The following is a 27,281-nucleotide window of genomic DNA, read 5'->3' as shown; positions in this document are numbered from 1 at the left end:
AAAATGATTATAATCAGATTAAAAGGGCAAGCAGCTGAGTTGGTCAGTTCAGACATAGACCCAGCTGAACTAGCTCACTTTCCCTGACTTTGGTGTAGCTAGAGATAGCCATACAATGTGCTTCTAGCCAATGTAATGAGCCTTGCCCAGAAAGCTTCAGCTACATTTCAATGGCTGGAAGTAGCTGGGGGTCATGGCTATCCTGACCAACACTTTTCAAGAAAAGAGGGAATGAGTCTTGGCTGTGACCAATGTTTGTCACAGTAGCCTGACCTGCTAACCTGTGAAGCTGAAATCCTACTGCTAAGTTGCTGAAACCCCTGCAAGCCCAGAAAGGGAGACAAATAATTTTTTTCCTCAGGAATCAGTTTGTTTTTGCTATTAATGAAGGTGCAGGCACATATTTTTTACTTGAAATTGTATTATCCCAGTATAATATAATTTGAATAATAAGTTTAAGACACAGAGATCTGGGAAGTTTACATAAATGTAATGCATACAAAGAGCCTTTTAGGAGTCCAGGCAGACAGTTGGTATTTTATCTATTATGCATATCAATCGCAGTAAAGTATGTATGCTTGCTACAGCTTCAACAGAAGCAGGGACACCTGCACAAGCTACATGCTCACCAGAATGGTGAGGACAAGCCAGCTGCTATTTTCCTTCCTGCCCAAATATTTTCCAAATACTACCCTGTTTTTGTTACTGTAACGAGGTAACAGAATTCACAGAAGTATTTAACAATTGGCTACTATATATATGACAGATTGCTAAATTTACTAACAGTCCTACTGTTCAACTATAAAATCCAAAAAAAATTGCTACATAAATTCCATGCTTGGTGGCCTTAATTCTAATTTAACTTAAGGTAATAAGAATTAATTTGATCCAAATATTTGCCAACAGGATGAATTCTGTGATGTACGGAAGGGTAATGCTGAATTCACTGTTTTCTATTTCTTGCCACTAAACAACATATCAGCTTGCTCATCTCCTGAAATTGCATAAAACAGATAGGAGAGCTAATTTAAACCGTTGTTTGTGCATTCAATATTTATAACTCGAATCGTGCATGACTGACTGGAAGCAGTGAGTTAGAAGGTTTAGCTCAGCGGCTGCCTGGAGTGATGGATGGCCTCGAAGAATTTCTTGTTCACTGACCAGATCAGTCACATAACAGAATGAAAAAAAAAAATCAGCCCAATCCAGATTCCCAACATTTCCATCTGTATGCAAAGCTATTGCAGGAAAGAATGTATCATAAAGCAGAATGTGAAGCCACTTTAAGAATAATAAAAGCCCACCAAAATGATGTAAAATATAAATATGAAAAATAAGGTAACTGAGTGATATTTTATTTTTTAACTGAATATTAATGAAAATCTTATGACATTTATATTCCAAAAAGTTATGTCAATTTAAGTGGTATTTTGACTGAGCTCAGACACATGAGACAGAGTAACAGTTTGCAAATCAGTGACAGGTTTAAATATTTTTGGCAGTGTTTGCGATTGGATTGTACTTAATCAGACTAAAAGGTAGTGCTGTGACAATTATCATATACTCCTGCTGTTAATTATTTCCATGGCGGTTCTGAAAAAGGAGTCTGTTGGAGTGTGAACAGTCATCTGCTGTTTCAAATTACAGCAATGCACACACTGATGGCTAACCTCAAACGTGTATTGATGGAGTCAGTGGTGCAAACGAGGCCCTTGCTTACTGTGGTCTAGAGACAGGTCTGACTGACTTATGAGACTCCACTGTGAGCATCTTCATTCAGGCCCTCATGACTGATAACCAGCTAACAGCTTGCAATTAGCTGTGGTGGGAGTATTTACACTACAGGAATTAGCAAGTGCTGTACATGAGAGCCCCATCCCCTACCAAGAGACAGGTGCTACCCATTTACCAGTACATAGCACTAGAATCATTCTTTGGATTTAAGTGTATGTCTGTGTGTATTGTGGGGTGGGCACAATAGGCTTGATAGCTGATGTACATAAAGTTGGCATCGTGATGAATGGGTACAGGAGAAATAGAACCTGGATTCTCTTCTCTGGAGGCCTAAAATATCTAAGGTTAGTATCCAGGGTGGTAGACATATCATTTAGCATCTCCTGGGGCCCTCAAACAGTAATGTTGGCCCCTTGAGTAAGTTTCCTCCTAAAAGTAGTCATGAGAGAGGAGGACAGGCAAGAGGATCTGGTAAATGACAACACAGAAATGAGAAAGCATAGGTCAATAAAAAGTAAAAAGAGTGGAAAAACACATAAGGTGAGGAAGAAGCAGAATCTGGACAAGGATGCATATGAGGAAGAGCAGGGGCATAGAGAGAGATTAGGAAGCAAAAGTCAGCTCCTAGCAACAGCTCAGTGAATCTTCCATCGATTGATCTGCCACATCTGCCTTGCTTCACAATCTTACAGTGATTGATTCCCATCTGCTTTGCTTCAAGAGTTGGTCTTGTTCCTGGAAAGCTTCCACAAAGGTGGAGATATGGTATTATACTAAACAAATTACAAGTGGCCTCCTCTACACTTGACCTTCTGATGATAGGTTAGAAAATGTCTTTAAAATGCTGGACACCTGGGGTCTGTTCTTGGACCTAAACCCTAGAGATGTAGGGTGTATTGGTTTGAATAGGTATAGCTCGCAGAGACTCAAGGGTTTGAATGCTTGGCCATAGGGAGCGGCACTATGAGGAAGTGTGGCCTTGTTGGAGTAGGTGTGGCTTTGTTGCAGGAAGTGTGTGACTGCAGGGTGAGCTTTGAGGACTCAGAAGCTCAAGCCATGCCCAAAGCGGCATTCACTTTCTGCTGCCCGCCATCCAGATGTAGAACTCTAGGCTCCTTCTCCAGCACCACGTCTGCCTGCAGGATGCCATGCTTCTGGCCATGATGATAATGGACTGAACCTCTGAACTATAAGCCAGCTCCAATGAAATGTTTTCCTTTCTGAGAGTTGCCATGGTCATGGTGTCTCTTCACAACAATAAAACTCTAACTAAGACACGTGGTTTAAAGCCGAGGGGTGCAACATCTGTACTGTTGGATGTTGGAAGTCTGACTTAAATTTTAGAAGCCAGACACCTGGGTTCACTCCTAAAGCACTGTGTGAGGAATTTCTGAATGGGTTTCTACATGGGTTTCTACACCAGGAAATAGCTAGGGCTGGAGTATGATAAGAAGACAGATGTTGGGCAGCTTTGCAGGAACAAGATGACAGTTGTCAACTTCAGGTATATCATCATCCTCTACACAACTTGTCCTAGTATGTGTCTGGGACCACCTGTCTGTCTGAATAGTGTAGTGGGGCATGGGAACATGCAGACCCAACGTCACTGGTGGAGGTATCACACTCTGTGAAATGAGAAACAATGTGGGAGTGGTTACTCCAACCCTCAGGATGGAGCTATCACATTTGGCATCTTAGCAAGAATTCAAATGAGGAAAAAAAGTGCTAATACTGAGAGGGCTGTCCTTAGAGGGAAGAAGAAAGGCACTGTAGGCCAAGCTTTCTACTTACAATGCTCTCACCTAGCTGTGGCAGCTATCATTATTTTTAGCAGCGAACTTCAAAATTCCTCCTGACTCCTGCTCCAAATCCTTATCTGTAGGAGTAGGACTACTTTGACTATCTGTATACTAATGGACACAAGTGGACTGGGTAAATGCCTTAACTAACTGTCATATTCTCAATTAGTTGTCATAAAACTAGCTTGCTGGGCCTTGAAATAAACCAGAAACGTGGAAGAGGCTATGAGAAAAAAGAGACAGGAGGAAAGAATGGGGGAGGGAGAGGAAAGCAGAGAGGGAGAAAGGGGAGAACAGGAGAGAGGGAGATGGGATGGATGGAGGAGAGACTTTATGAAGGGATCAAAGCTTTTGGATGCTGGTTTCCACACCCGCCTGCAATCACTGCATCACCTGTGATGGCCTCCCTGCGCTTCACATGATCACAACATACCAGCGTCTGGTCTCTCACTGTTTCCAGTCGATATGTTGAATGAATGAATGAGGTAACTAAATGAGTCCAATTGCAGCCTGCCCTTCTCCACAGCCTTAGCTGTCACTACTGTAACTTCAAGCCTGTGTAGATGGGACCATGGGTAGACAGGATCCATACTGTTCTGCCATTGTAACCTCCTTGAAGCCATGCTTCTGTCACCAAGCTGCCAAGGACAAGAAAAACTGTACTTTTTTTTTGCTGGCTGCTGAAAAGGTTTCATCCATCTTTCTTACCATTTTCTTTAATGCCAAGTAAAAATTATTGGTGTTTATTTGCCTCTAGGAGCAACAGAATTAAACCAACACAAGCTAGCTCATCTAACCCTTTTCTAACAGCTCACATCAGCAGCTACCACAGAACTTCAAGACTGACTGACTTCCAGGCTCGAAACTGGCACTAGTGATCCATCTTTTCTCTAATAGTCTCCTTCTGATTCCCAGCACTGGTTTTATCCTGTCAAATAATGCATCCAGTTGCAAAGAGGTGCTTCTAGTCCAACATCCCAAACAAAATCTCTAAAACTTCCTTAAATTGGCTGAGTATAAGTCAGATTCCCAATCCTCAAGAACAAACATGAAAGGAAAGAATTGGCTAACTAACCTATCAATTAAACACCTCTCTAGGACCTGCTCTAGGACCAGTTTTGTTAGATACACACGGTTGCTGATGGGGGAGGCACAGAAGCAAAATTCAAGTGATTCAGGGAGAGAAAAGCATGACAAAATATGCTAGGCAGACAGACTACCAAGACTACCACACTTGGTTCTTATTTGTGTCATTAGAAGATAACTTAAAATTCATATATATCCCTTATAATAATAATTATTTTAAGCAGAAATCATTATGATAAAGGTAGTGGATAAGGAACAAGGCATTTATGTGGTCCCCATTGTGTTCCCCCAAAATGACTGACTATATAGTAACTTCACTATGAGACAATGTGAACTAAGTGACTAAAACTCATCCCACATGAATGCCAGCAGCCTCCTGGAAACTCTGCTGAGAAAGACATAGTACTTTCATATTATTCCTGTCAGATATGCAAACCAGGACTCTAATCATAATCAGATAGCAGACAGACCAAGTAAGGGACATGCTATAAAATAACTGACCTGAACTTTACAAAATGTCATTGATGCAGAAGACACAGAAAGATCAGAAACCACTCCACATTCACATGTGTGTTCTATATTGTGAGTAATCCTGGACCACAGCCATAGCAGCCATAAAGGATGGGATGTCTGTAGCACACAACATAGTACTTTGTCACTGATAAATGTTTTTGAAAGTTGTACAGTTGTATGTGAATGAATGTCTTTCCTTAGTAAGTACACATCAAAGTCACCTGCCAATAACATCTGCACACATTTCTGAACACTTCCACTGCTATTCAGAAGTAAAGAGTAGTCACAAGTTTTCATTAGACTGACTCTGTGATGCCACTCTTGTCTTAGGTGATGTATTTCTGCTGCCTGGGATCCTAAGGTTATCTTAATGATATTATACAAACCTCCATGGTTAATCAGGGTAGACTATGCTCTGCATAGTCAAAGTTTAGAGCCATGCACTATTTTCTGTGCTTTCTTTGCTTGCTACATGCAGATGTCTGTGCTTTCTCTGCTTGCTACATGCAGATGATGTGACCGTTTGGCTTCTGGCCCCTGCTGTCATGCTTGCCCTTTCCTACCCTGATGGACACTATCTGTCTTATTAGCCTGTGTTCTATTGCTGTGAAGAGATGCTGTGACCATGGCAACTCCTAAAAGGAAAGCACTTAATTGGGAACTATTTACAGTTTTCAGAGGTTTAGTCCATTATCATTATGGTGGGAAGCATGGCAGCACTCAGTCAGACATGGTACTAGAGAAGTAGTTGAGAGTACTACACCCAGTCCTGCAGGAAGCAGGAAGAGAAAGATACTAGGACTGGGGTGTTTGAAGCCTCAAAGCCCAACCCAGTGGCACACTTCCTCCAACAAGGCTACACCTGTCCCTAAAAGGTCATACCTCCGAATCCCTCTCAAGCAGTGCTACTCAGTAATGAGCAAGCATTGAAATCGATGAGCCTATGTAGGCCATTCTTATTCAAACCATTACATTCCACTCCCTGGCCACCATAGCATTGTAGTCATATCATAATGCAAAATGCATTTAGTTCAACGTCAAAAGTCCCAAAGTCTATCACAGTCACAAAACTGTTTAAAAGTCAAAAGGTCAAAGTCTCTTCTGAGGCTCAAAGCAATCTCTTAACTGTAACTCCTGTACAATCAAAATTAAAAAGCAAGTCACATACTTCTAACATATAATGGCAAAGAATAAACACTGCCGTTCCAAAAGGGAGGAAATGGAGCAGAGAGGAAATACTGGACCAAAGACTGAAAACTAGCAGGGTAAACTCTAAACTCTGCATCTTCATGTCTGACATCAAAGTGCTCTTCAGATCTCCAACTTCTTTCAGCTTTGTTGGAGGCAACACATTTCTCTCTCTTGGGCTGGTTCCACACCAGGTCTGAGCTTTCCTTAGCAAGTATCCCATGACTCTGGCATCTCTGACATCTTGGCAACCCAGGCTTCACCTTCACAGCTTCACTCAAGGGCTTCTCTGGGCCCCCATACAAGCATTCCCTTGACACATGTCTGGCCTTGACAGCTTTTCATAGCTGTGGAGGGAGATTCCACCCCCCTTCTTGTATCCTTGACTGGAAGGCCAGAACCATACAGCCAAAAGCTGCCAAAGTTCTGCTGCTTGCTAATGCTAGGACATGGCCTCCTAAATCCATTACATTTGTATCAGCTTTCTGTTTCCAGTGGTTTCCTCTATTCCTTAAGCTTTGCTTTGATTCTTTCTCATGAGCTGGAGGCTGAGCTCGGTGGAGTCCTGACCTGATGCTCCGCTCCCTTTATTCCATCAGGCTTTAGTCTAAACTTACCTCTTAGAGCAATGGACTTAACCTCCATGATACTTCCTGTTGTCCCTTTTCTCCCCAAACTGTAAATTTGCATTTTTCCTTACTCAGTTTGTTCCTTTTCATTATAGATCTGCATAAAAGTGGTCACTACCAGGGGACACAGTCAATATTAGGTTGTCTTGATAGCTCCTCTGCCAACACTATTAATCCAAAGCTCTTCAATTTAGCCTCGGGCAGATTTTTTTGGACAAAAGCAAAAACCAGCCACATTCTTTGCCAAAATATCACAAGAATGGTCTCTGGACCACTTACCATTATTCTTCTCCTCTGAAAACTTAAGTGGGCTTCTACAGGTCAAATCACCCTCAGCACCTCTGTCTTCCATGCTCCTGCTAGGATGGCCCATTAAGCCTCACTTAAACTGTTCAACTGCCTTTTGTAATCCAGAGTCCCAGAGTTCCATATTTCTCTAAAGAAAGCATAGGTCAGGCCTATGACAGCAATATCCCACCCCTAGTACCTACGGGGGGGGGGCATTCTTTTTTTTTATTGGGTATTTATTTACATTTCAGATGTTATCCCCTTTCCCCATCACCCCCCTCAGGAACCTCCTATCCCACCCCCCTCCTCCTGCTTCTATGAGCATGTGCCCCCACCTACCCACCCACTCCCACCACCCCACCCTCAAATTTTCCCACACTGGGGCATATAGCCTTGATGAGATCAAGGACTTCCTCCCCCACCTATGCCCCACAAAGCCATCCTCCCCCTACCTATACAGCTGGAGTCATGGGTCCCTCCCTTTGTGCTCCCAGGCTGGTGGTTTAGACCCTGGGAGCTCTGGTTGGTTGGTATTGTTGCTCTCCCCATGGGGCCGCAAACTCTTTCAGCTCCTTCAGTTCTTATTCAAACTACCACATCATCCATCTGGAACTTTTCTCTAAGTTGCTTTTGGTTCCTGGTATTTTATCACAGCAACAGAGAATAACTAACTTGGACCTTTCAGAGCTTCAGGTCTTATTTTAAGTTTTTGACCTGTATTGATTGATTTTGTGTATGGTGAATGAAAACAAATTTTAATTTTCTGCATGTACATACCCTGTTTGCCCAGCAAGATTTCTTAAAGAGACCTATCTTCAAAATACTTTGGCATCTTTCTAAAAAACCAATTGGTTATAGATCTTTGCCTGATTTCTGGGGCCACTAGTCTTTTCTATGGGGCTGTATGATTTTATGCCAAAACAGGACGAAGTGGTTTCTATGGCTCTGAAATGTGTCCTGAAATAATGTATTGTGAGTTTTGCTCTTTTTGTTTGCAGTGGTATTGGTTAATATGGGGTCTTTTGTGCTTCCATATAAATTTCACAACTGCTTTTCTCTGGTCCTCTTCTGATGGGAAGCCTGTAGTTCTCTTTGGGCAGTGTGGACAATATTAATCCTTCCAACCTATGAACATGGGATCCCACATTTTAGTGTCAAATTCAACATACTTCATTCAGGAGCACTGGATCAGACATGTGCAAATGCATCTGTCTTTCTGTGGGTTCCAGGAATTCAAGCTCAGGTCCTCAGGTTTATAGAGCAAGCTTGTTACTCAATGAGCCATCTCCACATCCCCATTTGCTTCCTTCTACTGCTTTGGGGTTTGGTTTGTTCTTGCTTTTCTAAGCAATCATGACTATTTAGTTGAACATTTTCTTAAGTCCTTATGTAGGTTCTTGATATTACAACGTACTTAGGATAGCTTTTAGTATAACCATAGATTTGGGAATGCCATGTTTCCCCTCTTATGTATTTCAAGGGATTAAACATTGTTTTCCTTCTGACTTCAGGGATCCACTTGACCATTCAGTGGTGCAATGTGATTGACATGGTGGCAGATATCTTGAATCACAGTACTTGGAAGGCAGAAGCAAATAGATCTCTGTGATTCTAGGCCAGCCGAGGCTACATAGTAAATTCTAGGCCAGCAAATACTACATAGAAAAACCTGATCTCAGAAAAAGAAAAAATAAAGTGTCTAGTTAGATCTTCATGTAATATAAAATTTTTAAAGTTTCTCTTGTGAACTTTCATTCCATTGTGATCAGAAAAGCAAGAGGCTATGATTTCAAGTTCTTAAAAACTTGTTTTGTGGCCCACCATATTCCAGGGAAAGTTCTGCGTACCAGTGAAAGGAATATATGTTCTACCGTTATCAAATGGAGTGTTCTGAAAATGTCCAAAAAATACATTTGATTTACAGTACAGTTTAATATGGATCTTTGTTTCTTGTCTAGATGATCTATTTATTGATGACTTCAAAGTCCTAATATGCCCTCTATTATTATATTACAGCCCATATCTCCTTTTAGTTCTAACAGTGTTTGCTGTATAAACCTTAGTGTGCCAACATGAGGTATATAAAGATTTACAATCTTTATAGTCTTGATGAATTGCTATCTTTATTATTTAGTGACCTTTAACATCTTCTGTGTTTATCTTAAATTCTGTGTTTTTTCACATACAGTTATGTGAAACATATAAGCTATTTCTGTTTGCTGAAGTATTCTACTTGCCTATTAATATACTTTTCTATTCTCAGTCTGTGTGTTCTGGCTGATGAATAGTTCTTGTTCTGTAGATAATTGTTCAGCCTTGCATTTTAAACTACTTAGCCAGTTCATATCTTTTAGTGGAAGAATTATTAATGACTTTATGTAGATTAAAATTATTACTGAAAGGTATATATTTATGCCTGCCATTTTACTGATTTTCTTCTACTTGTTTTGAATATTATTTGATTCTTTTCTTACTTGTGGACTGATGATTTACTTTATCAATAATGTATGATGATTTCTATTTTGTTTTGTATTTATCTCTTGAGTAGCTCTTCTTTGAGTAAGTTATACTTTCCAAACTACCAACATGTCTTCCTTCCCTTTCTGGATTCACAAATCTCTCAAATACCTTTTATAAGGCTTGTTTTTTAGACAGAAATTCCTTCAGATTTTGCTTGTCTGGGAAAGTCTTCATTATTTGCTTTTGAAGAGCAGCCTTGACAAATACAGTAACTTAAGTTGACAATTATTTTCTCACTCAGGACTTGAAATAGAAGCCTTCCATCCGGTAATAGTGCAAAAGTGATGTGTTTGGGTGTCAGGTTGACAAGGAGTGGACTTGTGATGATTAATCTTCATTGACAATTGTAGTGAATCACCTCCCATTGTATCTATGAGGGTGTTTCTAATGAGGCTTAATTGAAGGGAATACCTAATCTTAATGGGGCAGTACCATTCCATGGACTAGGGTTCTGTTTAAGTAAAAAGAAGGAAACAAATTGAGACATATAGTTCCTTTCTGCTTTCTGATTGTGGGTGTCACTTCAGATTTCTGTCACTATACCTTCCTGGTCTTGATAGACTGTATCCCTTGCAACTATATGCCAAAATAAACTATCTATCTATCTGTCTGTCTATCTATGTATCTATGTATCAAACTATATACCAAAATAAACTCTATCTGTCTATCTATCCATGAATCCATGTATTGATCTATCTATCTATCTATCTATCTATCTATCTATCTATCTATCTATCTGTCTATCATTACTTTTTAAGATTTTAAACATATGAGTGTTTTGCCTGTATGCCTATATGTGCACCAAATGTGTGCCTAGTACCCAGGGAGGTCAAAAAGGTTTAGACTCCCAAGAAGGGGTTAAGAGATGGTTGTGGACTCCCATGTGGGTGCTAGGAAATGAACCTGGGCCTTCTGAGAGAGCAGTAAGTGTTCTCAAGCACCGAGCCACCTCTCCAGCCCCAACTCTTCCTTCTTAAGGTGCATTTATTGGGCATGTTGTAACAGCAACAAGAGAACTAATGCTCGTGCTTTCCTGGACTACAGAGTTCCTACTGAGAAATCCACTAATAGCTTAGAGTGTTTTCCTTGGTCCTTTTCTCTTGAGGACTTTAAAATTTGTCTTTGTCTATTTGATACATTATGGCAAGGATCTTGTCTAGTCACAAGTCTATATGGAGCTTTATAAGCCCCTTGTGCATATATGCTGTGTGGTTTTCAAGATAAGAGAAGTTGTCTGCTATTATTCAATTCAATAGATTTTCTATGTTCATAATCCTAATCCCCTCTCCTTTCGGCAAGCCAGGAATATATTTTGGTCATTTAATGTGATCATATCCTGAGGACCTGGAGTGTTTTCTTCACTGTGCCCCTACCCATTATAGAATACAAAAAAAAAAACCCAAAAAACCTGAAAATCATGTAAAGCTCCAACATTTGTTTGCTCCATCTAGTTTGCAGGTGAAGCTTTCAAATGAACTTCTCACCTGACTCAGAGTTCTTCACTTCTGAGACGGGGTCATTTTGTTGCTGAATCTTTCACTCACACCCTGCATTGTCTTCTTTACCACATTTAATGTTTACATAGAATCTATAGAACCTTAGTGAACTCCTTTAAGTCCTTTTTCTTATTTATCAAGCATTTCAGCTATTTAGGTACATTAGGGACCTGTTACTAGAGTTAACATCTTTAGGATGTGTAATAATTCCTGGAAATTTCACATTTCTTTGGTTACTATGGTGATATCTGACTACCTGGTAGGATGGTGTTCTCTACCACTTTCATGGGGTAGTTCTTTTTGGTTAGTGACTTTCTCTTGAAAAGTGACTTGTAGTATCAGTTTGTTATGCAACACTGAGTTTATTTCCAGTTAGGGACCATAGTGTAATACTTCTGTAACTTCTTTGGCTGTTATTAGTGCAACGTGGGCACACTGCATATCATATTGGAGTCAGAGACCCACAATCTCCACAAGCCATATAAAAGTGTAAACACTAACAGGTCAGACATGTGTGGTGTACACAGTGTATGATGTCCACCATGTATAACTTCTGCTTGTGGTTGTTGTGGTAGTGCTGTTTGTGAGGGTAGATTTTACCAGGCATTGCTGACACCAACTTCGATATTTGTCAGAGTCACTAGCCTGGGATGCACCAATTGTGAAAATGGCCCTGAAGCCCTTATCCTGTAACTAGACAGTGTGTGCAGACGCAGGAGCTTCACTAGCACAGCTGGCTCAGAAATCTAAGTACTCCTATGGTAATCACACTGACCCGTCTCAGTTGCTTTTGATCAAAGCCTGAGGCCTACAGACAATGGACAGCACAAAGGAACAGCGCGTGTGCATGCTTGAGGAGGAATGATGATCAGGTCTCTTCTCTCCTCCTTCCTCCCATCCTTTAAGCTACAGTAGCCCCCAGAGATCATCAAGCAGTGGATTGTGGCAGGATCCACAGAATTCTCTCAGCTAAAGTGTTTGCAGAACAAATAAGAGCAGAGGCCGCTGCTGGCATTGAGTGAAGTTTCCTTCCCGGTCTTCTTCTTGGCTATGCACTTTGGAGTAGAATTAGGGTTAAAGCTCTGTAGATTTTAAGAAGACCTCCCAGCATGCCCTTATGAGTATGTGTGCATGTGTGGCAGAGACAGAATCACAGCATATTCTACATGCCTTAATAGTGATCATAGTTTTTGTTGGGTGTTGAGGATGGGGATGGCAGATGGGTAAGTCCCTTCACTATTGGTACCACGGTGGGCCATTACTTGTTCTTGGATAGATACCCCTAGTCCTTGAGCAGACACCCTCTATTTCCCTCTGTGTTGTGGTATGCATTTCCATTCAATAGGTTTGTAACAGAAATATCCCACCAAGCCACATTGGTCCATGAGGCAGCTCTTTACTGAGCCAGCACAGTGGAATGTCTGTGCGCTCACAGTACTGGGAATATGGAGGACCTTTGCTCTTACTTGATCTGCAACCACTTTAGCTCAGAGGAATGTTGTGGATTCAGCCTCAGTCCATTCCTGATTCGTCTCTGGGAGATACTATACCTTAAAGGTAGGAGAAGGGAAAGGGAAGAAAACACCTGACCATCATTCCAACTAAGGCCTGCATAGCTGGCCAGTCTTCCTACAGCTGTCCACATTCAGACAGTAGATCCCTTCTCAAGACAGTCCCTACAGCCCACCAAGGAATCACTGAGATGATGTGAAACCTTTTCAAAGCCAGGTTACTGTGCAGACCTCTAGTTATATATATATAGTCGGGCTACCACTTGGGAGGGTTGTAAGTTTCGAATAGGTAGCTAGCATTGCTAGTTTCCATGATAGCAGGTTTCTGGAAGTCTTTCTTTCTCCGAATTCCTGCAGAGAAGCATCCACTGTGGAGTCTGAGTGTTGGGCATTGGTGTATTTAATTTCTTTGACTGTGGTTTGGTCCTATGTTTCTGGAGCTTAAAATGTTTCCATTTTTACTACTAATTTCAGTAATCTCTTGCGATTCCTATGCAGCTATACACCTGTCATTTAGTTCTTCCTGAGGGACAGGTAAGTACCTTTGTTCAGATAATTTGTCATCTCTTCTTGAGACAATTTAATAGAATTCTGACCTTCGGCTGAATGATCATGTAAAAATGATCATGTTATTTTATTCCTTGCTTTACTTTCCTTTATAGTTGTGATTCCAACAATTTACTTCTGTTAATTTTTAAAGGCAGGAATAAGAGAGTAAATAAACCTGGACTGTAGTAACAGAATTAACCCTTTGCAACCAAGAGTCAAAAGCAGCTACAGAAATAAATGCATTTATAAATATGTTAGAACCCATGTTTATGAAATCAGGCTATCTTATCTTCTTTTTGCACAACAAGCGCTAAAAGACAGCACAATATCCAGGGACTAGCTGGGGATTCTCACTCAGTAGGAGAACACTGGCCTAGTGTGCATGAAATCCTGTGTTCAATCCCCAACCCTGTGTGTGTGTGTGCATGTGTGTGTGCGTGTGTGTATGTGGTGGGGGGTAAGCAACTAGAAAGTGAGTTAGCCAGGAGTCTAGGATTTTAGACCTGGTCTTGTCGCTAAGAAGCCTGAGGACTGTGGGCTGAGGAGATGGCTCAGTGGGTTAAGTGCTTACTCTAGAAGCATGAGGACCTGAGTTTGGTTTCCCAGCACCCATGTGAAAAGGCTGGCATGGGTGTAACCCCAGCATTGGGGGTGAGAGCACTGTAACTAGAGCTGGATTTGAGAGCTTGTTGGCCAGCAGCTTAGCTGAAATGGTGCAGCTCCAGGCTTCCAGTTAGGGAGACCCACTCTCAGGACTGCAGGTGACAGAGAAAGGTAGCTGATTTCTTGTGTGGCATAGGTTACACACTCAAATACCTGCATACAGCACACACACACACACACACACGGGGGGGGGGGTGGGAATAAGAGAAACCTTTCATTTGGGGGCCTCAGCATTTTTATTCTATTAAAAATCAGGAAATTGGTATGACTTATGGATTGCCTATAACTGAAAACTGAGCTGCTAAAGGTTTTTATGTATGCTAACACATCACTTGTGAAAGTATGGCTGATTTGTATATTTATTTGAAGTCACTGTGGCATATCGATAATAATGTACTACTTTTAATAATGCTTAGATATTTAATTTCCATATTATAAATCAATAGCATTTAACCTTAGGGGGAAAAGAAAGACTGTATTAAGCAGAGCAGCTGCCTCTACTTACTGCTAACAAATGCAGCCCACCTCCAACCACACTGAGAATTCATTGTCATTGTTTTGAACCGTTTATTGTAATAGCCTTTTAAGTATGAAACAGATAGAAAACGTAAGATCACTAAAGTCTTCCAATAAACAGGGAAACTGCTTGGATTTAATTAAAGTAGTCTTCAGGGAGTTCTACTATAGGCTTAGAAACAGTTTTCATCTCAGTTACACGTTGTGCTCCATAGCTTCGGTCCAGCCTTGAAAATCACTTTTATGACCATTTTGAGAAAATTCACTTCTCCTTCCCCATATGTAACCTTCCTCATTGATATGGTTGTCATCCTGTGAAGTGTGGCTAGAAGAAACTTGCTCCATACATGGGAGGGAGGGTAGAAAGAGGAATTAGGGCCACTCACTAGAAACACAGGACTGAGGAAGGAAAGCTGACCAAAGCCCTGTCCTAATTATTGTTGGCTACTTTTCTTACTGTGATGTTTTTCTTCCTTGTTTTTTTCTACTTATAGCAACATACAGTTTATCAAAACATTTCACTGAAGTACAGTACAAGCAATCTCATTAAGAGCTCACCACGCATATACAGTTCTTCTTTGTATTATGGAGATCACATATAATGTCTAAGATATAGTCCTTGTTTTCAAAGAAATCATGTCTACAACTATGGAGACACCTAGGAAGCAGAAACTTATGACTAGCAGAGGACCCAGGGAGTTACCTGGGAGGATCAATGTAAGACCCAATGAGAAGCATCTCCCATAGGCTCGTGTTTGAACACTTGGTCCTCAGTTGGTGCCACTGTTTGGGGAGTGGGGATTTACTGGGGCAAGTATGTTGCTGGGGGTAGATTTTGAGGTTTAATGCCTGGCCCCCACTTCCTCCTGTTTTCTCTTTGTTTCCTAACTGGCAGTCTGGCCTCACACTCCCACTGCTGAGCCTTTGCTGCCATGATGGACTACATCCCCTCTGAACCATGAGCCAAAACAAACATTTTGGTTTCTTTTTGTTTTTGTTTTTTTGGGGGGGGACATATTTTCTATTGCAGCAGAAAAGTAACAAATACAGCGTACAGTCTGCTTTGCCCTTAGAGAACAGCTAATGTGTAAAAGGTGAAGGAATAAAACTAAGTTGGATGAAACTTGAGCCAGCAACATGAGAGTATGTGAGGAATTCAGGACCAAGGTAGTTACATCAAGTGATGGAAATGGAGTTAGCTAAGAGGGAGAGCTAGCTAGGATCAGCCCCAGAAAAGCCCATTATGCCCAGTGACGACCAACCCTGTAGAGAGCTTCGATGGAGCTCAGACTGCCCAAGACCAACTTTTATAACTTAAAATAGAGATTCCAATCCTTCTTTAAATTAAAGCAGATATTCAGTTAAACACAGAATATGAATGTGACCAAAACTTGCAATGTCATTTCCAGTCAACTAAGTCTTACTACCCAGCTTTAAAGAGATTGAACTCTACCTGTGCATCTCAACCTTTTGGTGAAGCACTGGCTCCTGTACTCATCTTAAACATGGCAACATGTTCATCTCCAAATGTAGGTAAGATTTGAAAGTAGAAAGTTGCATTGTTGTTTCTAAAGTAACAGAAGTAATACAGACCCATTTCAAAATCAGTATCACATCATTTTAAAACATTCTTTTACCTAGCTCTGAAACTTTATTCCTATGAATGGAATCCTGAATGAGACTATTACTGTCTCACCAACTCTGAACCACCTTTGTCCTCACACTTTTTCTTCTCCCTGCTGCCAGAGTACACAACATAACAAACCGAAAACAGCAAAAGGAGCTCAAAGGTTTAGAAATAACAACAGGAAACTATCATCTATGGATTGCTATGGATCAGGTACGATGTTATCTATCTGTAAATAATGCATAGTTCAACTAGCTCTGCTGCGATCTATTGTTAATATCTTGGCAGTATCTTTTACAAATGGGATCAAAACATTAAAGTTTAATGATAGCCTCATGAGCATGCAGTATGCTCAGGCTCTCAAATATCTCATGTTCTGGTTGGAGCTGGGGCTGGCTGTAGAGGCTCAGAGGTAAGATGACTTCTGTGACATAAATACCATAAAGACTCCAGAGATGCTACCATAAGATGCACTCAACTAAATGTTCTAAAGTATCTCAATCTATACATTCAAATGGCCATTATTAGGGGCCAGAGATGGACCATCAATTAAGAGTGGGTACTACTCTTGCAGAGGACCCATGTTCAATTCCCAGCACCTGTGTCTGATGGGTCACCAACTGCTTGTAACTCCAGTTCCTGGAGACCTGATGCCTCTGGCCTTCAGGGCATCCACCCTCATGTGCACATACACACACAAGTACATTTCCTTCTAAAGATCTATAGTTAATGAAATTTTTTTCAAAATCAAAAACTCTATGGCTATGATATTTCCCCATAGTAGGAAATTTTCCTTGTATGTTATATTTGCCAAGTTAATCAAAGCCTGAAAAATTCCATGATATTACTTATGTACTAACAAAGAGCATCTTCATGTTATGAGTTATATTTGATACACACACACACATATATGTATATATAAAATACACACACATATGCATGTATATATATAAATATATATACATATGCATACATATATATAAATATATATACATATGCATGCATATATATATAGATATAGATAGATAGATAGAGAGAGAGAGAGAAAGTGTCCCATTAATGAAAACATTAAACGTGACTACACATTTTATTAGTAAGACTATGTAAATCCACAACGTATTTTTGTAGCTGTTTCAAATTACTTTTATTTGAATATTTAAAATTAACTATCAGAATAAATAGAAAATACAGTGAGACAGAATGAGATGCAAATCAGTGAAAGTATATCTCCTGATGATTGGTAGATAGGTGATACATAGGTAGATAGATGATAGATAGATGGTAGATAGATAGATGATAGATAGATGGTAGATAGATGATTGATAAATAGATGATAAATAGATGATAGGTAGATAGATAGATAGATAGATAGATAGATAGAACTATGTGTTACAACACTGAAGACTCATTCTTCTGAAAGGAGATAGAAGAAAGAGAGATTGACTGGGAGATGTGTACTTGCTAGGTCGTCCTAAGTGACCCCACTGAGGAAAGGTAAAGAACAACCAAAAGTGTCAGAGAACAACGCTCTGTCAATCGCACATAACTTCCAGTCTCCAGCTGGGTCCCCTGGGAATATGCATCTGTGCTCTCACACCTGGTGTAGTCACCTGGACTCTGCTGGTGTCAAGGCTGTGATATGAGCTCTCTGGTAGCCGCCCAGCTTCAGCGCTGCAGCAGGAAAGGCCCCTTTTCCCCTGATCCTGTCAGTCTTTTCCTTTTGGTAGAGGACCCCAAGTCAGCAGTGATGCAAGCCTCCTAGGAAAAGCTCCTTTCAGGAGTCTCTCTTCAGGAACCAGTGCCATGAAATTTTCTTAGGCAACTTAAAATAGTTCAGATGAGTGCTTTAAGTATTAAATATCACTGTACTCTCATCTAAGAGATATAGAAGTTATAAGTCCCAGTAAATGGATATTCATTCATCTCTTACCTGTTGTGAGAGGTCTGAGGTGGTCATACCCAGAGGGTTCAGCACCTTGCCTAGAATCACCATGCTAATAAATGGCCAGTGTCTCTCAAGCTCATGGAGGCTGGACCACAGGACCCTGACTTACACCCTGACTTCTTACGGTAAGAAGCAATTACTAACTACACAAAGCCTAAAAAAATGTATAGCCTTTTATTATGATTTTTTCAGAATAAGAATTCTTCTAATTATATACATATGTATAATTTTTCTGTTGCTGGCATTTCATTTTCACTTTGGACAAATATCTAGGTTACATAAAGGTTGCTACAAAATAATTTAAATAAATAAAGAAAGCCAAATTAAGATACGAGGAAAGACCTTTTACAAGCATGTTTAACAAGTAAAGCATGTGACATTTGATTTATATACCTGTCACACGTGTTATCTAAAACTTCTCCATGAAACCTATTTTAAGGCATGCAAATTTAATACGTTGAGAAAGTCAGTATGCAAAGCATCTTAAAGTGCTCTCTTTACTAATGCGTGTAACAAAGTGTACTGATTATGCAAGTACATTTAATTGGATATAATTAAAATAATGAGATTTAAATACTGATGATTTTAAAAAGAAAAAAATAGAAGGTGGGATGATACCTGAGATGCGTTCAGAATGATAAAGAAGCATGCACTGCTGCTCCGGTAGACAGCATTTGTGTAAAGAGAGCTGCTGCCACCGCCCATTTCCCCAATCTGAGGCAGTTTACAGTGGTAACATAAAAGATTTCACAGAGGGATAAAAGGATTTCACTGAATACTAAAATACTTTGCGTTTGGATACTGTCTCTTTTTATAAGTAACGTGGAAGTGAGACAGCCACCATTGTGCTCTTCAATGGAAGGCATCAAAATGACCAAAGAGATAAGAAAGAAAATTCCCATAATGGCTTGTGCTTGGTTAAATGGACACAATCTCGAAAGCATTTGCCAATGTCACCCTGACCTGAGGAGACCAGATCTAGGTATTCTCTCAATTGTGCTGGCTTTCAAGAGGCCAAGATGATGTCAGGTATAGGAAGGGAACAGGCGCAAATCTGCAAGCCGGTCTGTTGTTTCTGCCATGGCTGAGGTAGGAAAAGGCAGGTGCAAAGTCTTTTCTGACTTCTTTGTCTGCTTCATAAGTACAAACTAGAAAAGGTCATGTAAGTGAAACTTTCACCAAGTTAGCCTGAGGGTAGAGTTTTGTTTGGTAGGATGTTTCAATTTTCTATAATACAGAGTTGGGAAAGGCAGCTTTGAAGTCTACACGGCCCTAAAATTTCTTAGGAAAGACAGAGAAAAACTGTCTACAATTAACTATGACCATAAACAGTTCATATTCCCACTTACTGAGGAAGAACGGCTATACACATGTAGCTGTCATGCCCAAGGCTATGCACCTGGGTATGGGTAGCACAAGAGAAAAATTCTAAAATAAACATAAATCCCGGGCTGAATTCTAGGTTCTACTCGGATACAATTTCAGCGTCAGATTGTTGCAGGGCACCACTGAAGGATGCTGAAGCTACACACTCTTTTAGGGATCTTTCCTTTTTAAAATCAATCAATCAATCAATCAATCAATCAATCAATCAATCAAAAAACCTAGTGTTTCCTTCTTTGTCAGATTCGAAACACAAGCAAGCCCAATATATGAAACCTTGTAGCAATAACATCCTCTAAGACCCATGGGTCGAGAACCTTAACCTCCATCAATAGCACATCAAGTCTAACACATGGGCATTCACAGCATTTTCAACCCACATACTGAAAAAGCACTGGCTGATCTGGCTGAAAAAAAAAAATAATGTTAATTCACTGGCCACATAACAGTCCAAAATTTCAGGATTCGCCAAGATAATGACAGAATCAGGACAGAGAAAAGAACTAACGCAGCTTAACAGTGTCTGCTCAAATGAACACGCAAAATCATTCAGTACGATTGATGGCATGAAGCAGAACAATGGTGGATTTCTAATCAAGATACAGTTAGATCTTCCCCAGCAGAGCAGGCTCAGGGTGCTCCTCCTGAGCACCAGGTATCAGCACCTGTAACCTGATGCCCAACAGAGCATCACAACTCAGGGTGGAGAGTTACAAAAAGGAAAACAAGATTTACAAAACTGTTGTTTAGTCAGGCCAGTTGGGCATAGTTACACGAAAATACTTTGGGAAACTGTAACTAATACCACAAGTAATACAAATCAAAATGACCTTTGTTAAAAAAGTAGGGGACAGGCTGACAGCAGAACTGTGGGCTGACACCCATACTGAAAAGTTCAAGAAGGATTCTGCTACTATCCTGCTAAATACGAGTGCTGGGACTCTCCTTGAGTCTGGGGATGGTCTGTAGCCTTCTTAGCCACGAGTACAGATGGTGAATGATATCATTCTTTGACGTTTAAAAGAAATGGAGGTCTACCCAGGAACCAAAGTAAAGAATCAATAAACAGGTTGTCTTCTTGATTTTCAAAAAAGATTAAAAGGAAAACCAACAATAGCCAAAAGTTCAAGTCAATCATTTATTTCCTTCGCAGGAGTGAAGCGGAAAGAGCCCAGCAAGAAAGCCTTTTCCTTCTCTGAGTATACTGTTACTAGAAGCCCCTGAAGATGCATGAGGCTTTGCACCTTCATCTTGTGCTAAGATTCAAATGGAGGATGCTCTGCATATCTACTCTCATTGTGTGTGTATAGTCAGAAGGATGGCAAGTAATGCCATGGGGCAGTGATGTGCAGCACAGGTCCTCACCATAAACTGAGCATCTGCACCCCAGCTGTAGAAATTAATAGTACTATACGCACTGATCAGTCCCTTCATCTTTTAGACTTCAGCTTCATCAACGACCAAATGGCTAATAGTTATGACCTGTCAGGCAGCTTATTTTTTGTATTTATTAAACTAAAATAAGCAAACTATCCAGAATGATAATGTAACTCCTAGATATATCGTGTTTAATAAGTAGAAATGATTACTACTTTGCATTAATTTTCTCATTTAGCATCTATAATGTACCTGTGAAGGGTTGTTACTGTCACTCCATAAATGAGACAAATTACATTAGCTACCACTAAGTTTCCCAGAGTTCCCCTATAGATCTGTCCGCATCCTTTCTTCTACCTTACACTTCACAGTCCCTGCAGAGTCCCTGCTTGTTCCTCTGTCAGCCTACCATTTATTGAGATGTAACTGGATCTTTTGCTCTCAGTACAATGGATGAGGGCAGATTAGATTCTGCACTCAGTAGTACACCACCACCCTGCCCATGTACCCACATTTCAGAACCACTGCTAAGTGTCAGATGGTGTGCTGAGTCCAATACACACCATCTTGTCTTCATGGAACTCAAAACTCTATCACCCAAGTCCATAATTAGGCTCTTTTAGGGTTTCAATAAAGGAAATAAGTGAGATGTTAGAAAGGGGCCTAAGAGATGGGTCTCCTTTAGTTTGAGGGGAGGATTAAAAAACAGCCTGTTAGACAAAGAAGTTCTTCAGAGTAGGAACTGGCTAGGAAGACTTGGGGACAGAAACTAATTGCGCATCAGATTCTAAAAAAGGGACCTCACCTGGCTTGCAAGGAAGGACTAGAGCCACGAGGATGGAAAGATACTGTCCCTGAGCAGTAACACTCTGAGGGGAGGGTCTGAGGAGAGAAAAAGGTGGACCAGGACACGCACACAGAATTACGACCATAGGAGTTTATCCATGGCTCACCTCTGGAAATCCCCACTTGTTTCCTTGAGACAGCTCACAGTGACTGCAGTCAGTGTGAACACAGTAGAGGGAGGAAGCTGGGAAGTCCAGAGAAAGCTGGAACAACCCAGACAATGGTAATGGTGTTTGGGAAGTAGGAAAGACAGCACCGAGGGTGGGGAGACCCGTGCAGATTCAAGGTATTTCAAAACCCCGGGGCAGCAGACTGCCTGACAATACTAGGTCTTTAGTAATTTCTCACTGAATGAAGAAGCTCTCAAGCTGAGCAGCTGCTGGTTCTAAAGCATCCCCCAGTCCCAGCACACCACGTCCTCCTGGGCACAATAAATCATTCGGGCAGCATAAAGGACACAGGAAGAGGCTGAGGAACTGACGGCTAAACTCCTAAACTTGTGGGCAAGACTACACTTATAAAAAGCTCTTGATGTATAACAAAAACCTTTGTGAAACAAAATGACTTTCCCTGATCTGACAATGGAGAAATTTAGAAGCTAGATATGGTTCTGTTAGGTGACTTTCCAAGCTTGTTAGAGAAATGGATTATTTAAAATAGCCTAGGGCTATGCTGCTAGGAACACTGCAACAGGAAGGGTACTGAAAGAAAGCCCTTTCATTTAAGGCAAGGGGGAAAACGTGTTAGAAGGAAAATCTATACCTATCATTCTGTCTTCCTTTTGTTGAAAACATGGTCCCTGTCATTTTTGCATGAAACAGAACTCTTTTGACTATCAGTAACAAATTCCATCCATAAAAGATAAACTGACACAGTCTGGTCAGGACAGAAAGTGCTCACCCATGTTACTGAATAATTTTAACCTTTTTGTCCAGGAGAACTTACTTTCCTAGAATTATAAAACCAAAATCATTTAGAAAATCAACCCCCTTTCCATGTGGACATGAGAACACAGAAATCAATGATTATAGTGAACCATATTTGCAATCTAATTATTAATCCCAAATTATCTCAAAACTGCTTCCCATACTGAAACAGGAGGAGAGCACTAGCAATATGGCAGCAAAGAGTAGCTGGCTTGACTTAGGTACCACCTTCTCTCCTGCTAGGACCAGGTTAAAGACACTTGTTGGCTTCTTAATAATTAAAACTTTAATTGTCATTTAAATTAACTAAGACAATGTGTCACCTAGCCTAGGGTGATATGCTCAAGTGCTTATGCACAAATAAAGCTTAATATTTGCCAAGAAAACAGGAGGTCTCACTGGCAAGGAATCCTGTTCTGAGGTCCAGCCAAGGGACTCAAAGGTCTCTGATCAAAAGGCCAACTCAGAACACCTTTAACACTGCTTTGAAGAAGCTCGAAGTGTGGGAAGTGAGATCCCAGTAAAAAGGAGAGCAGAATCGGATTTATATGTAAAGAGTTTTACAAGTTTGAAACATAATTTGCCTTCTTTCAATTCAGAAATCACTTTCTCCTGTGCTGCAAATAAAGCTTTCAGTAGCACTTTCTGGGCCTTTAGAATCCCGAAAATGCTTTTTTTCTGCAGAAACCAGGAAGTGGTACATAAGAGCATCAAATGATGCTTTGCTCTTCTCTCTAAGAACTGCTTTAAAGAATGGTGGTGGCTATGGAAGATGATAAAAGAAGATCTTACAAGTTCACAGGGGCTTAAGGTTGAGTAAAGCCAAAGTGTATGGTATTCCATTTGTCTAAATTTTATTCAAGAAAATAAGGCTCTGTCTGAAAGCTAAAATTCAGATTCTTGGACAACTTAAAAGTCACTCATTTCCTAGCTGGTGCAGAGAATAATTAACAATTCTCATATAATAAGAAGGTGTCCATATTCTCTCTCTCTCCCTCTCTCTCTCTCCCCCTTCCCTCCCTCCCTCCCTCCCTCCCTCCCTCCCTCCTTTGGTTTGCATTGAGCATTGATAAAGATAGAGTCAAACTCTCTTTATTAGAAACTCACTTTTGTCCAGGATGGAAGATAAATGCCTGAGCTTAAAATGTGTATAGCTTTTAATTAAAAACAAAACAAAACAAAACATGTAATGTATGGGTTATTTAAAATGCATAAATTCATCAATGAAATCTTAGAAAATGTTCAATTCTGTATAAGCTACAAATTAAATGTTACTTGCATTAATTACTATTGTTATCTCACACAACACATAGTTCAACTGACTAAAAGTATTTTTTTTTTCACTTTTACTAAATAACCTTGCAAGGTCAATGAAAATAAACAGACTTCCAGCTGTTTCTACACTCACAAAACAAACCAATATGTCAAAACTACAGTAAATAGTGTTAAGAAGTCTTTCAATCACTGTTAAGTCAACAATAGTTCTGCTAAGACACGGGACAAAGTAAAATCATAATCTATCACATCTTCTGAAACAGGTAAGACCTGCCTTCTTTCTCCCAAGAAATGACACAGTACAGCAATATCCAAGAAATACAATTAAATTATCTTAATTACTTCACATCAACCTGGTAAGTCACTACTATTTAATAAAAAAAAACCCTGCCACTTGCAATTAATGTTCGTACTGGTTCAATTGATCAAATGTCTAATGCACATAAAACATTCAAAGAGGTCCTGTATATCTTACAGTAATTCAGTGGAGAAGTCCTGTCCCAGGGGTATGTAAATCTGAAGCACAAGAAATCTCTGGATCAGCCCAACTAGAAAAGAGAGAGAGAAAATATATAATGAAATATTCAGGCCACTTGTATGTACACGAAAACAAACACAATCACGGCAGGAGCAGATAGGCCTACAGTAACACATGAATGATTTATAACCTGACTAGAAAGGTGAAGACTGATGACAAATGAATCAAAAGTCAACCAATGCTGCGATTTAAAGTCCCATTTGGGGCACTGGTGAAATTTTTATGAAAATCAAAAACAGGATTTTTATTCACTCTTTTGTTATGCCATAAGAGAATGTGAGCATAGAATACACACACACACATACACACACACACACACACACACACAGAGAGAGAGAGAGAGAGAGAGAGAGAGAGAGAGAGAGATATTTGAACTATAGATTATCGTTAGTGTGACCATAAAAACATGTGGCCATTATTTTCATCCACCGACAGGTTTTATAGTCTCACTAAACAACTCAATAAAGAAGGAGCAGCTCACGAAGAGCGATTCTAATTATGACAAGTACAGCGGGAGGCTCAGTGAAGCAGATCTAGATCATATGGTCTTCACGGTGGCCACAGTGAGCTGGGTGAAGGAGCAGTCTCACTTACAGTCCCCTTTGTTAACATGCTCTTAATTAATTCTCACTGAGAACTGATAGCTTTTATTCCCTATCACTAATTTCATAAGGATAAAAATATTTGGAGAAAAACCAACCCACATGGCACTTTTGATAGCTGAAGTCTGTAACTGCTTAAACAAAGTCAGTTAATTTTTACAGTTTCTCTATAAGAGGTCACTTAATTCCTTCCCTCTAAGGTTCTCAAATTCTGATTGATCTCCCAATTGACTATGCAGCTGGTTAGTGCCATCCTTCTTAGGGTACTCCTAGAGGTGGGTGGTAGAAGAACTTGGCAGGCAGAGCATACAGGAGATCCTGGGTTCAAATCTTGATGAAATAAAAACAAATGACAACAAACCCCACATGGATCACACCTCCTGAAATAGACATGTTAGGAACAAATCTGCGTTGGGTACGAAGGATTGTGTAGAACATAGAGATGTCTTTAACTTTGTCTATCACCCCAAAACACAAACAATCAGAAAAGAAGACTTTAAGGAAGAACCGGATGTGATTGTGGTCCTATGCAACCCTGCAGCTGGGAAATAGAAGCAGGAAGATCAGGAAGTCAAGGTCATCCTCAGGTTCAGAGCCTGTCTATGGCTGGAATGCTTGCTGAGTGTACACACACACACACACACACACACCACAGAGAGAGAGAGAGAGAGAGAGAGAGAGAGACAGAGACAGAGACACTGACAAAGAGACAGACAGAGAGAGTGAGTGAGAGAGACAGACAGACAGATAGACATAGGACTCCTAGAAAAGGAACTGATTCAAGGTGATGATATGTTTTATTTATTCTAATAGTAAACTTAATAAATTTAAATATTTTACTCCAGCAATACAATTTTGATCATTTTATACAAAGACTTTCTGGTTTGTGACTCCTAATATAAACTCTTTTACAACATTCCTGAGCAATATAGGCCACATCTATGTTTTATCTCAAACTTTTCTATAAACAAACACAATTGGCCAAATATGTTTACTAATGCTTATTAATATTTCCATCAACTTATACAAGAATGACTTCTTTTAAATTACCAAGTTCATAAATGTGTTCAGAGAGAAATTCTAAGGTAAGCAAAACAGAAATGGGGAGAGGAAAGCCTCTACCCTAGAAAATTCTCTAGGAATGTGTTCTGCCACATTTACAGATAGACCCAGTGTGGCAGGCAACTAGAGTTCTCATTCATAAAAGCAGCGTGGAATGGGAATGAGGTCACTTCAGATAAGCACCGTCAGCCGGCCTCTCTGGTCTCTCGCACTGATTGGTCTACATGAGGGTAGTGCCATTTCCACAGTGACCTCAGCTGTTTGTAGAGCTTGGAGAACACCAGGCCAAATGAAATCACCCCTTTAAAAGGTCCCTAATGTATGCCACAATGCTCATGGAATCAGCATTGTTCCCTTCACACACAAGGAGGCACACGTAAAAGGGCATTTTTAGAAATGAAAGATCCTTTTCCTCTAGACAAGGGACTCTGCCACTCAATATTCTCACACACACTAAGGCCCCGGTTTCCAAAAGCCTTTCATGTGTGGCGATGGTCTGACAAAGATAAGAGAGCTTTGATACCACTTGATGGGTGGAATCTGTACGTCAGCAATGCTAAATAAACTGCACTACAGTATATGTTCCCCTGGCCTAGGACATTTAAACCAACTCTTCGTGTCCACGCTGTATTTAAAATTATTCCAAGTAATACTGAATATAGATCCTATTAGCTTAAAAAATGTCCATCAGGTACATTAAATAGAAATTCCTTGTTAAAGGGGTAAAGCCCCTATTTCTTTTTCTTTTAAATACAGAAAAACATGTTCAACTCGTAAAATGTGGATAGTTTTAAGCAGTGGTTTTACAGTTGTTTCATTAGAGCAAATGACAGATTACATATGCCACATATATTTTACAAGGATTATGTCATCTAAGAAGTGAGATGAGGCCCTAAAACAATTAGTCCTCCTCACTGCCCAGAAAAGTCAGGATGAACTCAGTCCATGGTTCCAGTCTCAGCCTTAGCACACCTTTAATTTCCTTTTCATCCCTAAAACTGGGTTAATAATTTCCATCTATACCTCAAAGAATCGTTTTATGAGTTAGCTTTATCATTTAACAAAGATTATTGATCTTGTACTGTTCACAAGTCTTGCTGAGGTTTTCATAGTGAGGCTGGCACAATCTGTGGCCTCTTGTAATGTGTAATACTGTTTCACAAAAGAGAAGGCTAAGGATCCCGGTGCAGCATTTAACCATAGGAGCC

At 40.2% G+C, this 27,281-nt stretch overlaps 1 protein-coding gene across 1 annotated transcript in view; it reads right to left on the bottom strand.

The window, feature by feature from the left end:
• Nucleotides 1-27,281, bottom strand: part of CUNH3orf67 (chromosome unknown C3orf67 homolog) — a 220,966-nt gene that overhangs the window by 183,632 nt on the left and 10,053 nt on the right. The window contains exon 4 of the mRNA XM_028786032.1: nucleotides 24,347-24,419. Within this exon, the coding sequence (XP_028641865.1) occupies nucleotides 24,347-24,419 (73 nt within the window). The remainder of the gene's footprint in view (nucleotides 1-24,346; nucleotides 24,420-27,281) is intronic.

The sequence above is a fragment of the Grammomys surdaster genome, unplaced genomic scaffold (assembly GCF_004785775.1).
Source record: "Grammomys surdaster isolate TR1022 unplaced genomic scaffold, NIH_TR_1.0 125428, whole genome shotgun sequence".
Classification (NCBI taxonomy): domain Eukaryota; kingdom Metazoa; phylum Chordata; class Mammalia; order Rodentia; family Muridae; genus Grammomys; species Grammomys surdaster.
The sequence above is the reverse complement of the archived record's forward strand: the minus strand, read 5'-3'. Positions and strand labels throughout refer to the sequence as shown.